We start from the raw sequence: 15,787 nt of genomic DNA, 5'->3' as shown, positions 1-15,787 counted from the left end.
CTTACAAGTAACTTACTCTTATTTTTTTTTTGTGGGGTGTATTGTGGCAATGACATGTATAGTAATAACTATGATAGAAGGTAGAATGGAATAAATGCAAAGGCAAGTTCCAGAAAGAATTCAAAAAGTAATATGAGAAATTTGAAGAACAAGAGATCATATCCAATTGGTTGGAGAACAGAAAGACTCCTGTTGAAGATAATTTGAAGTGGACCTAAAAAGTTGAATTGAATATAGATTGTAAGTGGCCTTGAATGACAATTAAGGTATGTTCCCTTTAATAAGTAGGCAATGGGGAGTCAAAATGGCATTTACAGTTCTTATGTCATTTATGACTTGTAGAAACTAGCTTTTAATTTTCTTCAACAAAAGACATAGTGATGAAAATTGTTAAGTACAGAGTGACTAGAACTGCACAAGCTTTTCTCCCTTGCTTAGCCAGATCATTTGTTTTACAAAAAAATCTTCTTCACCCCTGGCTCATTTGTGCATAGTTATAGCTTGGCAGACAGCACATGGATTAATGTGTCTGTATGTGATACTTAGTGTGCCTACAGAAAGTGGGTTACCTCTATAATCAGGGACTGGGTTTTTGGAAGAATTGTTCTGAATGTCACCCAAAGTAGGCCTGTGTTGCCCTGACCAAAGTGCCATCAACTATGGAGAAGAAGAAGACATAGACCTGACAGACTGTAGGTTCCATTGGCATTTTGACCTTTTCACCTTTTGTGGACTTCCTGCATCAACATCTACCATCCCTGGTATCAGCTCCTCCACATGCCTGCCTGATGCAATTCCTGATACCCTAACTCAAAGTGACTTCAGGGGCAGAATACACAGACACATAAACAGGTTCTGTGGGCTGGAGAGCAGTCCCTGGGGGCTCCAGACCTCTTCTTTCCCCAGGGTTATTAATGGGAAAAGAGGAGGAGGTGCCCAAACACACTTTTCTATTTTTGTTTTTCCCCTGAACTTAGGGACACAGGTGCAGAGTCCTCAGGCAAAGATGACTTCTAGATTTCCTCAGTGAGAAAGATCTTTGTAGATTGAAGTCTAAGGGGGTGCAGTCCCAGGCATCACCAATAACAACAGCACTCAGAATCACATTTAAGACCTTTAAAAATATCCCTTTGCTCTTCTAAGATTGTCTTTGTCTCTGACATGGACCTGATTTACATTCTTTTGCATTTTCTCAGGTGTCTCAGATATACTAGACACTGAGCACCTGTTCTGGGATTATATCCTATTCTAGGAAGCATTTATCTTGGCATATTTGAGCCTTATCTGTTTCTCAGCTCTTTACTAATTAAGGACTTACAACTGGCTTGTAATTTTCAGGCTTCACTACCATGATACCTTCCTTTTTCACTTTTCTGTTTCTGCTTCTGGTTCTACATCTTCCTCTTTCCGTGTTCAAAACTGAAAATCTTTCCTGCTTCCAACAAACCAGCCATGATGTCTGGAGAGAAGGAGACCTGATTGTCGGGGGATTTTTCCCCTTGTATTCAGTTGAGGTGAACATTTTCACAGGCTTAGAACATCCTCAAAAGGCTTGTAATCATTTTCAGTAAGTGACTATTCATATTTTCTTATTTTAATGGATTGAGTTTTTTTCCTAATGATTCTGAAAAGTGTGGCTTGAACAAATGGTCACCACCATAGTCTGAGAGTACCACACCTTTGTCAATGATTTTCCCTCATTCTATTTTACCTCCTCTCTTAATGTCCTTAAGCATATGAACAAAAGGGAGATAGAGATAGAAAAACACAGAGAGATAATAGAGAGATTTAAGAGATAAGAAAGAGATGCCTTCTAACATATTGAAATGGGTTAATTTGGGTAATTAAGAATAGAGACCACAGGAACAAGGCGAGCATAATGAAGTAATATTTCTCTGCCTGTAAGCAATGTGCCTTCTTTTTTACTTAACTATGTTTGAAGTGAATGTTGTTATCTGCACTAATGTAAAGTTGTATACTTCAGTATGCCACAAATGGAAACAAAAATCTTATCACATGTTCCATGTTTCCTTTTTTAATGGTGGGAGTGTCTAACACAATTAAAAATGTTTCTCAAGCATCCAATCAGTCATCGAGCAGTTATTAAGAATTTTCTCTGTGCCAGGGTCTTTGCCAAGTCCTGGGGGTACACTCACAAAAAAAGGCTGAAAACATGCTCCCTGCTCTTGAGCTCACAGTCTAACAGGAGACAATATACAAACAGCCAAGTACAAACATGATGTGTGTAGTATGAAATGAGAGTAATTTGAGAGGGAAGGCACTGACACTAAGGGAAATGGGAAAATCTCGCAGAAAATCTTTAACTTGAACCATGTCTTTAAGGAGCCCAGGCCTTCCTCCTTCTCTGTCTCACATAAAGAGGTAACCTCTATCCCTGCCAACGTAAATCCCCTTGCATGTACAAGTGATTCCACTTCATCTTGCCTTCTGCAACAGATTTCCCCCTCTACTGTTCCCACTCTGTCACTGATATTCAATCTCCCCTGTCTACTGGCTACTTTCCTAATGTCTACACACATGACTATGTCTACCTCATGTCAAAACCCTCCATTGATCCATATATCCCTGTTAGTTATCATCATTTTTGCCTAAGTTCCTTAAGGCTTTCTACAAAAAAAAAGAGGAAAGTTCAAGAAGCATTATTGCTATAGTCTAAGCTGTTGTAGAGAGGGGTAGGTTGGCTCACAGAAAAAATCTCAGTTAAGTAAACTGATAATACGTGATTTCTAAGGATTGCATATAGTATGAAAAGGTAAAATAAAACTGACCTATTCCACCCATTTCCTGACCGTTGCCTAAGGCACTGGATCAGAATAAGTAGATTTATTTGGCTGTGAGGTTGGAAGATTGAGTTTGATTTTCCAAGGAAAATCCTGGAGGAAAGGGATATTACAACCATCGGCAACCTCACTCTATTCTAGTCCCCATTAGAATTCCTGTTTCTTGGTCCCAGAATTAGGATAAAGACAAAATTTAAAATTTAAATTCTTAGATGGTGAGATGGTTAAATGTTTAACCTGTTTTTGTTGTTGTTCATCCTTCATTTTTGAAGAGGACAAATGATATCATGGGATGATATTTTGACCTGTGTGTGAATTGGATTTAAGTGAGACAGAGTTGCTCAAAGTCATCAGCTGCTCATCCATGTTTGGTGACCACCTTCACCCAGCTGCTGCCTATGGCTCCAAGAAGTTTTATCATGTGCAACAGCCACATCCCAGCAAACCATCTGGACAGATGCGTTAAATCAGGTTGAGGGCAACTGACAGGCCTTAAAAAAACTTTTAGTCTAGTTCTGTGCCACAGGTTAAATACACAGAATAAGAAAAGATTTTTTTGAGCCAGAGAAGTTCAGTGATCAATTAAGGCTCCAGAAAAGAGCTCTAGAAAAGAGATAGAAAGACAGAAAAGAAAGAAGAATATAAATGAATAAAAATTTATATTTTATAATTTATAAAAAATGGTAATTTGAGTTTGGGAATACAGAAAGAAATTCTTGTTGATTTTTGTCAGTTCATAAGAAAATAACACATTACATAGGTATTTGGGCTTGACAAATAGTGTGATCATTAAGTAGATTACTGGAATAATTTGTTACGATGATTTTTGAAGTATTCAGGTGTCAATGTTATTTGGAAAAAGTGATCTCTCTCCTTTGAAGGTCCTGTTCCTTTGAAGAGGTGAGGGAGGGCATAGTCAACTGGTGCCGAACATTGCATATAAAACAAGTTTCTTTTTTATACACTATTTAGTTCCCTGAATGTTTTCTTTTTTTCTTATTTTTTCCTTTCTTCTCTGATAATGAATTATTTGTTAAAAGACATGGCTGACTTGGATGAGGGAATAAAAATAATTCGGAGATATAAAGATTTAAATTATCTTTTTTTAAAAAAATTAAATCTTTTTAATAATACCTGTGCATACCAGAAAAGCTTAGGACAGAGTTCACAGTACTCAGACATGAACTGACCAACATCTAATGACTTTGTCTCTGGTAGGGAGAATATTGATAAGAATAAAAACATATTTTGAAAATATTTGCAGGAACTAGGGTTCAGGCAAAACTCAGATATAGTGAAGTAGATATAACTGCTCATTTTACACTAAAACATAAGGCTAATTTAATGATAAATTTACTCACATCAAAACAGGAAAGATACAAGATGCTTCTTTTGCCTCCTTAGTACTATACTAAGATCAAAGCTTTGTATAGGAAGACAGAAATAATAATTCCCATTCTGTTTTTGATGGGAAAATGTTAGGTGTTGCAGTAGGGACTGCATTATTTGTAAATTCGTTGTTTTGTTCTGTCATTTCCGTCATGTCTGACTCATTTTAGTCACATCTGACTCTTTATGACCCCATTTGGGGTTTTCTTGATAAAGATACTGGAGTCGTTTTCTGTTTCCTTTTCCATCCCATTTTACATATGAAGAGGCTGAGGCACACAGAGTTAAAGGACTTGCTGAGGGTCACACAGCTAGTAAATGTCTGAGGCTGGATTTGAACTCAGACCTTCCTGACACCAGGCTTTATCCACTGTGCAACCCTACTGTCCCATTGCTGGAAATAGAAATCCTTTAATGATCCATCCTTTTTTGTTGTTGATTTTTTAAACTCAAATTGTTGTAATTTTCTTTACATTTAAATTTAAAGAGTACTCAAAGAGCTATTTAAAAAAAAACTTGTCCTTTTCTTAGCTGTATTTATTTTTTAGAATTTCCCAATGATGCCATCCATATTGACACAATGGATTGTGGCCTAGCGGATAAAAAGACAAGTGGAATTTATGTGGTTGGCTTCTCTGTCTTGCTTTCAGCTGCAGGTTCCTATTCTGCAGACTTATTTTCTGTCACAAGCTTCTTTCCTTATTTTGTTCAATAGACTTCTTTTCTCTAAAAGGTTTCTAATGCAAGTTTCTTCTGTCCTGTAGATTTCTTTGCCCTTATAAAATTCTCATTGTCTATAGACTTCTTTCTCTTCAATCTTCACACATGGCCCCATTCTTCTTCCTTCCTAAGTAATAGTTTTCTATGGTCTGACAGCTTTTATTTTCTCTGATTCTACTTAATCTGGTGTACAAATATATTTTAACACACTGTCTTGGTATATTGATGTTGTCTCACCATGAATTTCTTAATCTTCAGGGGTTCTTCTTGAATACCAGGCATTGAATCTTTTTGCATAGTACACAGATGGCCCTCCAGAACTCTGAGTTTTTGGAATAGGTCAGTGCTGGTCATCTTGGGTATGGGAATATTATAGTGACTTTTCAGTTTAGTAGATCTGTGCCATATGCCATACAGTTCATCCACCTTGTGAAAGGCACTTAAAATCTATCTAAATAAACATCTAAAATGACCATCAGGAGGAAGTTTTAAATTATTGGTTTGTTTACATGAAGCAGAAAAAAAGTTTCTAAATACCTTGGTAATGTCATGATGCAATCCTTCTACTGGATTGTTGGGGGGTGTAAGCTCAGTTCCATGTGGACAGTCTCGGGCAGGTAAAAGTGAGGACTTCTAAACCTTAGAGTTCTCATGAGGCCCCCCAGGGAACAGCTGGGAATTGAGGTGTGAGATCCGGGCTATCTCGTGCATTTCCGCCTCTTCCCTGTGGGAAACTTGCTAGGGAGAGCATCCCGCCCTCGAGATTAATCCATGGTCTGAGCACACTTATTGTTGTCTAAGGGCTGAGAAGAGGCACGGTATTCAGGTGCAAACTATGTGGCGGGAGAGCTTAATTAGGGTCAGGAAAGCCTGAAGGTGCTCTTAGCGCTGAGGGGCCCTTAGAGGATAGAAGGCCCCTCTCCCCTCTCCCCTCTCCCCTCTCCCACTTCCACTTCCATTCTCTTACTGTAAGATCTTTGCCTCCTTGGGAAGAGGATTCCTCTCTCCTGAGGAAGAATTCCCCCTGCACATGTAACCAAGACCCTGAATAAAGCCTAACCCTTGTTCGACTCTGGAAAGTCTCTTCTCTCATACGTTTATCCGGTTTGGCCAGCCGAAGACCTGCGACAGGTAAGGAAAGACTCGGGTAGCCCTTAGGCCTTTAGGCCTGACACTGGATCCAATGACAGGTTCTCATTTTACCCTTACCGTGTTACATATGCTGAAAAGAAGAAACACTATAAATGAAATTTCATACTGTCGACGTCTTAAACAGCAAGTCTGCTTCCTTGGTCTTTCTATATCTCTCAACTTGATTTTCAACCATCAGAGTGAATTCTAGTGCTTCTTTAGTGACCTCTTCACATGGTCAGTGCAAATAAAGCAGTAGATGTAAGCACAGTGGAGATGGCATAAAATTTTTGCAATATGTTCACCCTATGATGTCAATGGTGTCAAGTCAGGGTGGGGAAAAACATGTGACTTCCATGACACATTTTTCAAAAGTCAGAGTGATGAATTTCTCCATCATGGACATGGGGAATTTCAATATCAGCTTTTTAAGTGTTCCTAGGATTATCACTATCCTGATAATCTGCTAATTCACTGACATAATACAATTACCTGTTGTTTTTATATAATTTGCTAAGAATGAAGTACATGAAAAATCGATGCCTTAAATACAGGAGGCACTGTAACTTCTTTGTCAGATACACCATTTTTAGACTCACATAAAAAGACATATTCAACTCATGTCAGAGAAGGGCAAATAGGAGCCAGGCTCCTATTTGCCTGTTGGCTTCAACAGAAAAATAAAACGACCTCTCCTTTCTTTCAACATGGATGGAAAAAATCATGACCTGCTGCTTTTTTCAATGGGATATTGGTAGAATACAGAGAAAGCATGTGGTGACAGAGCCTGACAAAGAGGACAACTTCTTGAGTGATTCTCAAAGTATAAGGTAGAGGGTCAGGTTGTACAATCTGTTGTTACATGGAGGCTGATTCTATGATCATTCCTTTAGCATGTATTGTTATTTCTCACCTCTCTATCTCTGTTCATTCAATTCCTCATATCTAAAGCAACTTAGCTCCCATTTCTTTATATTGAAATTGTATTCCTTCTAGGTCAAAATAAATGAAAGTATCATTAATTATATGTTTTTTGAAACTCCGTTCAGGAGTGATCTCTCATTCTTCCCTTAACTATTTTTTATTTTTGTCTTATTGATCTGTTATCACATAATTTCATGCACTTTATAGTTTATCTGAATTGCCACATTATAAATTTGAGTTCAAGGATCAACCATAAACAGTGTATGTTGTTATTTTTTTTACTGTAGCAAACACAGAACCTTGAATGTGGTCAGTGCTTTTGTATGATGAATAATTCAGGATAGTAGAGTGCCAGGCCTAGAGGCCTGAGGGCTGCCCGAGTCTTACCTTACCTATCGCAGGTCTTCGGCTGGCCAAACCGGATAAACGTATGAGAGAAGAGACTTTCCAGAGTCGAACGAGGGTTAGGCTTTATTCAGGGTCTTGGTTACATGTGCAGGGGGAACTCTTCCTTAGGAGAGAGGGAAATCTCCCAAGGAGGCAAAGATCTTACAGTAAGAGAATGAAAGCAGAAATGGAAGTGGGGAGAGAGGGGAGAGGGAAGAAAGAAGAGAGGAGAGAAGGAAGAGGGGCCTTCTATCCTCTAAGGGCCCCTCAGCGCTAAGAGCGCCTTCAGGCTTTCCTGACCCTACTTAAGCTCTCCTGCCACATAGTTTGCACCTGAATACCGTGCCTGTTAGATAACAATAGGTGTGCTCAGATCTGGGCCAATCTCGAGGGCGGGGATGCTCTCTCCCAGCACTTTCCTCACGCGAAGAGGCGGAAATGCACGAGATAGCTCGGTCTCACACCTCAATTCCCTGCTGTTCCCTGGGGGGCCTCATGAGAACTCTAAGGTTTAGAAGTCCTCACTTTTACCTGCCCGAGACTGTCCACATGGAACTGAGTTTACACCCCCAACAGTAGAGTACTAGCAATTGTGACAAATTGTTCTTAACCCTGGAATTCATAAAAGGTGAAACATAGTGGGGCAATGAATGTGTAGCGGATATTACCACATATAGACCAAACTGACTGAGCTCTGGCCTCTGGACTTTAACCTTTTAAAATGGCAATTGCAAGGCCTCCATCTAAAACTTATTGCCTTTGGATAATTTTCCCTTGTTTTCTGACATCTTCCCCTTTCTTTCTCCATAGGTGGATGTATAAAAATTACCAGCAGGTCCTAGCCCTACTCTTTGCTGTGGAAGACATCAACCAAGATCTCAACTTACTACCCAATATTACCCTGGGATACCACCTCTATAACACCTACCACAGTGATCAAAGAACCTTGGAGAGCTCCCTGAGATGGTTAACAGGTCAAAATCAGAACATACCTAATTACAGCTGTGGGGGTCAGGATAAATCTGTGACTGTCATTGGAGGAGCAACTTCTGCATTATCTGTCCAGATGGGGTCTCTACTAGAGCTCTACAATTTCCCACAGGTGTGACCTACTGAACCTGACATATCATACATTTATTTTCCTCATTGAAGATCTTCAAGCAGTAATTGAGTGACCACTTGAGAAGCGTAATTATAGTGCAGATTTCCTTTAGCTATAGATTGTACTAGGTGACTTCTGAGATCCCATCCTATTCTACTATCTATTTATTTATCTTTTCGTTCATTCATTCATTCATTCGTTTGTTTTTGCTTTTAAGCAAGTCAAATGTATTTTTTTAAAATATATTATTTATTTTTTAGTTTTCAACATTCACTTTCACAGGATTTTCAGTTCTAAATTTTCCTTCTCCTTTCCCTCCACAAAAAACATGGGATCTGATATAAGACACACATATATCATCATATTAAACGTATTTCCACATTGGTCATGTTGCAAAAGAAGAATTAAAATACAAGGGGAAAACGAGGAGAAAGAAAAAAAAGAAAATAGTATCCTTCAATTTGCATTCAGACTCCATAGTTGTTTTTTTTTTTTCTAGATGTGGATAGCATTTTCCATCATGAGTCTTTTGGAATTATCTTATATCATTGCATTTTTGAGAAGAGCTAAATCTATCAAATTTGGTCACTGTACAACGCTGCTGTTAGTATATACATGCCAATGTAAAAAGAGCTGCTATAAATATTTTTATACATGTGGGTCCTATTCTCATTTTTTTTTTTACCATCTCTCTGGGATACAGAGTTAGCCGTGGTATTGCTGGATCAAAGGGAATGCAAAGTTTTATAGCCTTTAGGGCGTAGTTCCAAATTGCTTTCAGAATAGTTGGATCAATCCACAATGCCACTAACAATGCATTAGTGTTTCAATTTTTCCACATGTTCTCCAAAATGTATCATTTTCATCATGCCAGTTGATCTGACAGATCTGATGTGACACCTCAGAGTTGTTTTAATTTGCCTTTCTCTAATAGCGATTTAGAGCACTTTTATATGACTATAGATAGCTTTAATTTCTTCACCTAAAACCTGCCTGTTCATATCCTTTGACCATTTATCAATAGAAGAATGACTTGTCTTCTTATAAATTTGACTCAGTTCTCTATATATTTTAGAAATGAGCCCTTTATCAGAGACACTGGATATAAAAACTGTTCCTCATCTTTCTGCTCCCTTTCTAATCCTGGGTGCATTGAATTTGTGCAAAATCTTTTTAATTTGATGTAATCAAAATTATCCATTTTGCATCTCATGATGTTCCCTACCTCTTGTTTGGTCATAAATTCTCCCACTCTCCATCGATCTGACTGGAAAACTCTTCCTTGCTCTCCTAATTTGTTTACAATACTACCATTATGTCTAAATTGTGGACCCATTTTTACTTTATTTTGGTACACAGTGTAAGATGTTGGTCTATGCCTAGTTTTTGCCATACAATTTCTCCAGTTTCCTCAGCAGTTTATGCTGAATAATGAATTCTTATCCCAAAAGCTGGAATTCTTGGCCTTATCAAAAAGTAGATTGATATAGTCATTGACTACTGTTTCTTGTGTGCCTAACCTTTTCCAGTGATTCACTACTCTCTTTTTTAGCTAGTACCAAGTAGTTTTGATGATTGCTAGGCCACCTTCACTTGCATTTCTTTTCATTAATTCTGTTGATATGGTGGACCTGTTGTTCCTCCAGATGAATTTTGTTATTTTTTCTAGCTCTCTAAAATACTTTTCAGTAGTTTGATTGGTATGGCACTGAGTAAGTAAATTAATTATCATTTTTATTTTATTATCTTGGCCTACCCATGAGTAGCTGATTTTTTTTCCCATTTAGATCTGACTTTATTTGGGTGAAAAGTGTTTTGTAATTGTGTTCATAAATTTCCTGGATTTGTCTTGATCGGTGGAGTCTCAAATATTTTTTATTGTCTATAATTACTTTAAATAGAATTTCTCTTTCTATATTTTGCAGCTGGAATTTGTTAGTAATATGTCAAAATGTTGATGACTTATACAGGTTTCTTTTATATCTGAAACTTTATTAAAGTTGCTAATGATTTCAAATAGTTTTTGTTGATTCTCTAGGATTTTGTAAGTATACCATTATGCCATCTGCAAACAGTGATAGCTTTGTTTCCTCATTGCCTATGCTAATTTCTTCAATTTCTTTTTCTTTTCTTATTGCTAAAGTTAACATTTCTAGTACAACATTGAATGACAGTGACAATAATGGACATTCTTGTTTCACTCCTGATCTTATTGCAAATGCTTCTAGCTTATCCTCATTACATGTAGTGCCTGCTGATGGTTTTAGATAGATACTACTTATCATTTTCAGGAAAACTCTATTTATTCCTATGTTAACTAGTTTTTTTAGTAGGAATAGGTGTTGTATTTTGTCAAAAGCTTTTTCTCATTCTATTGAAATAATCTTATGGTTTCTGTTAATTTTGTTATTGATATGGTCGATTGTGCTGATACTTTTCCTAATATTGAACCAACCTGGAATTCCTGGCATAAATCTCACCTGGTCATCATGTACTAACCTCAGAAGTTACTGAATATTTTATTTAAAATATTTGCATCTATATTCATTGAGGAAGTTTGTCTATAGTTTTATTTCTTTGTTTTGACTCTTCCCAGTTTAGATATCATCACCATATTTGCATCATAAAAATAATTTTGTAGGACTCCTTCTTTGCCTATTTTCCCAAATAATTTATACAATATAGGAATTACTTTTCTTTAAATGCTGGTAGAATTCACTTGTAAATCTGGCCCCGGAGATTTTTTTTTTCCTTAGGGAGTTGATTGATGGCTTGTTCAATATTTTTTCAGAAATGAGATTATTTAAATATTTTATTTACTCTTTTATTAATCTGAACACTTTATATTTTTCTAAATATTAATCCACTTTACTTAGGTTGTCAGATTTTTTTGGCATACAGTTGGGCAAAATAGCTTCTAATTATTGTTTTAATTTCCTCTTCATTGATGGTGAATTTATCTTTTTCATTTTTGATACTGGTCATTTGTTTTTCTTTTTTCTTTTTACTGAAGTTAACCAAATGTTTCTTTATTTTATTGTGTTTTTCATAAACCAACTCTTCGTTTTATTTATTAGTTCAATAGTTTTCTTAATTTCAATTTTATTAGCCTCTCTTTTGATTTTCAGAATTTCTAATTTTGTATTTAATTGGAAATTTTAAATTTGTTCTTTTTCTAGTTGTTTTAGTTGCATGCCGAATTTATTCATCTCTTCTTTATTTTATTCATGTAAGCTTTTAGATATATACAATTTTCCCTAAAGAATGCTTTGGCAGCATCCCATAAATTTTTGTATACTGTCTCATTATTGTAGTTCTCTTGAATGAAGTTATTGATTGCTTCTCTGATTTGTTGTTTGACCCATTCATTCTTTAGGACTAGATAATTTAGTTTGCAATTAATATTAAATCTTTACACGGTCGTATGTAGCATGTAATTTTTATTACATCATGATCTGAAAAGGATTCATTTAATATTTCTCCACTGGATTCTGAGGCTTTTATGCCCTAGCACATGGTCAACTTTTGTGTAGGGGCCATGTATCACTGAGAAAAAGGTATACTTTTTTATCTCCCCTTTCAATTTTCTCTAGTCATCTACAATATTTAACTTTTCTAAAATTCTATTCACCTCCTTACCTTTTTTCTTGTTTATTTTGTGGTTAGGTTTATCCAGTTCTGAGAGGGGGAAGGTGAGGTATCCCCCTAGTGTAGTTTTGTTGTCTATTTCTTCCTGTAAGTCACTTAACTTCTCTAAAAATTTGTATGCTATACTACTTGGTGTATATATGTTCAGTAATGATATTGCTTCATTGTCTATGGTATCTTTTAGCAGGATGTAGTTCCCTTCCTTATCTCTTTTAATTAGATTTATTTTTGTTTTTGCTTTATCTGAGATCAGGATTGCTACCCTTGCTTTTTTTTTTAACTTCAGCATATGTATAATATATTTTGATCCAAACTTTTACCTTTCTCTGTATGTATTTCTCTGTTTCAAATGTGTTTCTTGTAAACAACATATTGTAGGATTATGATTTTTAACCCATTCCATTATCTGTTTCAATTTTATGGGAATGTTCACCCTATTCGTATTCACAGCTATTATTACTGTGTCTTTCTCTTTACTCTATTCCTCCCCTTCCCCATTTATGCTTTTCTCTCTCCTTTTTCCCTTTCCTTCCTCACTAGTATTTTGCTTCTGACCATTACTTCCTTTAATGTGCCCTCACTTCTCTCATCCCCCTTCCCTTTTCTTTCCCCTCCCACTTCTTCCTTCCCTTTTGCCCTCCCTTCTATCCACCCTCTTCCTTTTCTTTCTGCTTTCTCCTACTTTCTACAGTCTAGATTCCCATACCCAAGAGAGTGTGTATGTCATTCTCTCTTTGAGCAAATCCTCAAATTTCCCTCTCTTATTTCCCTCTACTATAATAGGTCTTTGTGCCTTTTCATGTGATGTAATTTACATTGTTCTGCCACCTCCCTCTTTTCCTCTTTTCCCAGTAAAATCTTTTTTTATCCCTTAATTAATTTTTTTATCATCACATTAAAGTCAACTTACACCAATACCCTCTGTCTATGCATACCCTCTTCTAAATGTTATAAAAAAGATGCATTTCTTTTTTAAAATTTATTTAAGTTTTCAACATTCATTTCCAAAAAATTTTTGGGTTCCAAATTTTCTCCTCATTTCTCCCCTCCCCCCGCCCTAAAACGCTGAGCATTCTAATTACCCTTATCACCAATCTGCTCTCCCTTCTAACATCTCTCCCTTCCCTCATCTTCCCATCTTCCTTTTGCCCTGTAGGACAAGATAAATTTCTATACTCCATTACCTGTATTTCTTATTTCCTAGTTGCAAGAATAATACTCAACAGTTGTTCCTAAAACTCTGAGTTCCAACTTCTCTTCATCCCTCCCTCCCCACCCATTCTCTTTGGGAAGGCAAGCAATTGAATATAGGCCATATCTGTGAACTTTTGAAAATGACTTCCATAATAGCCGTGTTGTGTAAGACTAATTATATTTCCCTCCATCCTGTCCTGCCCTCCATTTATTCAGTTCTGTCTTTTGATCCTATCTCTCCCCAAGAGTGTTGACTTCTAATTGCTCCCTTCTCCCACTGTCCTCCCTTCCATCATCCCCCCCACCCTCCTTATCCCCTTCTCCCTCACTTCCCTGTATTGTAAGATAAATTTTCATGCCAAAATGAGTGTGCATTTTATTCCTTCTTTAGTCGAATGTGATGAGAGTAAGCTTCATGTTTTTTTCTCTCACCTCCCTACTTTGTCCCTCCTCTGAAAAGTCATTTACATGCCTCTTTTATGAGAGATAATTTTCGTCTTTCTATTTCTCCCTTTCTCCTCCCAATATATTTCTCTCTCACTGATTAATTTTATTTTTTTAAGATATAATCCCATCCTATTCTATTCACCCTGTGCTCTCTGTCTGTGTATGTGAGTGTGTGTGTGTGTGTGTGTGTGTGTGTGTGTGTGTGTGTGTAATCCCGCCAACTACCCAGATACTGAAAAAAGTTTTCAAGAGTTACAAATATTGTCTTTCCATATAGGAATGTAAATAGTTCAACTTTAGTAAGTCCCTTATGATTTCTCTTTGCTGTTTATCTTTTCATTCTTCTCTTGATTCTTGTGCTTGAAAGTCAAATTTTCTTTTCAGCTCTGGTCTTTTCATCAAGTATGCTTGAAAGTCCTCTATTTCATTAAAAGACCATTTTTCCCCTGAAATATTGTACTCAGTTTTGCTGGGTAGGTGATTCTTGGTTTTAATCCTAGTTCCTTTGACTTCTGGAATATCCTATTCCACACCCTTTGATCCCTTAATGTAGAAGCTGCTAGATCTTGTGTTATCCTGATTGTATTTCCACAATACTTGAATTGTTTCTTTCTAGCTGCTTGCAATATTTTCTCCTTGACCAGGGAACTCTGGAATTTGGCCACAATGTTCCTAGGAGTTTCTCTTTTTGGATCTCTTTCAGGAGGTGATCACGGGATTCTTTCAATATTTATTTTGCCCCCTGGTTATAGAATATCAAGGCAGTTTTCCTTGATAATTTCATGAAAGATGATGTCTAGGCTCTTTTTTTGATCATGGCTTTCAGATAGTCCCATAATTTTTAAATTGTCTCTCCTGGATCTATTTTCCAGGTCAGTTGTTTTTCCAATGAGATATTTCACATTACCTTCCATTTTTTCATTCGTTTGGTTTTGTTTTGTGATTTCTTGGTTTCTCATAAAGTCATTAGCCTCCATCTGTTCCATTCTAATTTTGAAAGAACTATTTTCTTCAGTGAGCTTTTGAACTTCCTTTTCCATTTGGCTAATTCTGCTTTTGAAAGCATTCTTCTCCTCATTGGCTTTTTGAACCTCTTTTGCCAATTGAGTTAGCCTATTTTTCAAGGTGTTATTTCCTTCAGCATTTTTTTGGGTCTCCTTTAGCAAGGTGTTGATTTGCTTTTCGTGCTTTTATTGAATCTCCCTCATTTCTCTTCCTAGTTTTTCCTCCACCTCTCTTACTTGATTTTCAAAATTCTTTTTGAGCTCTTCCATGGCCTGAGACCACTGAATATTTATTTTGGATGTGTGGGATACAGAAGCCTTGACTTTTATGTCTCTCCCTGGTGGTAAGCATTGTTCTTCCTCATCCGAAAGGATGGGAGAAGATATCTGTTCACCAAGAAAGTAACCTTCTATAGTCTTATTTTTTTTCCCTTTTTTGAGCATTTTTCCAACCAGTTATTTGACTTTTAAGTCCTTTGTCAAGAGTAGGGTATACTCCGGGAATCTGTAAGATCTCTGTTCCTCCAATGTGGCACAATCCAGTGTGTACACTAATCTGGAAGCAGGGAGATTTTTGTGTCCAGAATCTTAGCAGTTACCTCTCCACAGCCACCTGGCCTCCGGTTCCACCAAATCAGTGCTGGGGGCTGATTTTCAGATAAGCTGCATGGGCAGGGCCACCTTTCGTTGTGAGACAAAGACCAGCTCTCTCAGGGCCTTTACAAAGGGCTGAGGTAAGACTCAGCTCCTCAGTGCCCCCAGGGGTTTTATGATCCAACAATGTATGTGGCTGATGTAGGGGCTGCCCTGAGAACTGCTGCCGCCTGCCCATTGTGGCCTCTGTGACCACTGCCTAAGGCCAGAGCTACGGGAAGGCCCTTTTCCCTTCCTGGCCAGCTGAAAAAACCTTGTCACTGACCTTTGGCACCTATGGGTTGAGGGATCTGAGGACCCGCTGTTGCAACTGAAGATTCCACCTCCGAAGTGTCCTCCTCCCAGAATCTTGTCACAATGCGTGGCCAAGGCTGTGCTGGGCTCCA

General features: G+C 37.3%; 1 protein-coding gene across 1 annotated transcript in view; it reads left to right on the top strand.

Annotated features, from left to right (window-relative positions):
* Window positions 1–610: 610 nt before the first annotated feature.
* LOC140507322 (vomeronasal type-2 receptor 26-like) overlaps window positions 611–15,787 on the top strand; it is a 46,208-nt gene continuing 31,031 nt past the window's right edge. Inside the window, 3 exon segments of the mRNA XM_072615437.1 lie at window positions 611–692; window positions 1,339–1,567; window positions 8,163–8,454. Of these exon segments, the coding sequence (XP_072471538.1) occupies window positions 611–692; window positions 1,339–1,567; window positions 8,163–8,454 (603 nt within the window).

Source organism: Notamacropus eugenii, chromosome 5 (assembly GCF_028372415.1).
Source record: "Notamacropus eugenii isolate mMacEug1 chromosome 5, mMacEug1.pri_v2, whole genome shotgun sequence".
Taxonomy (NCBI): Eukaryota; Metazoa; Chordata; class Mammalia; order Diprotodontia; family Macropodidae; genus Notamacropus; species Notamacropus eugenii.
The sequence above is the reverse complement of the archived record's forward strand: the minus strand, read 5'-3'. Positions and strand labels throughout refer to the sequence as shown.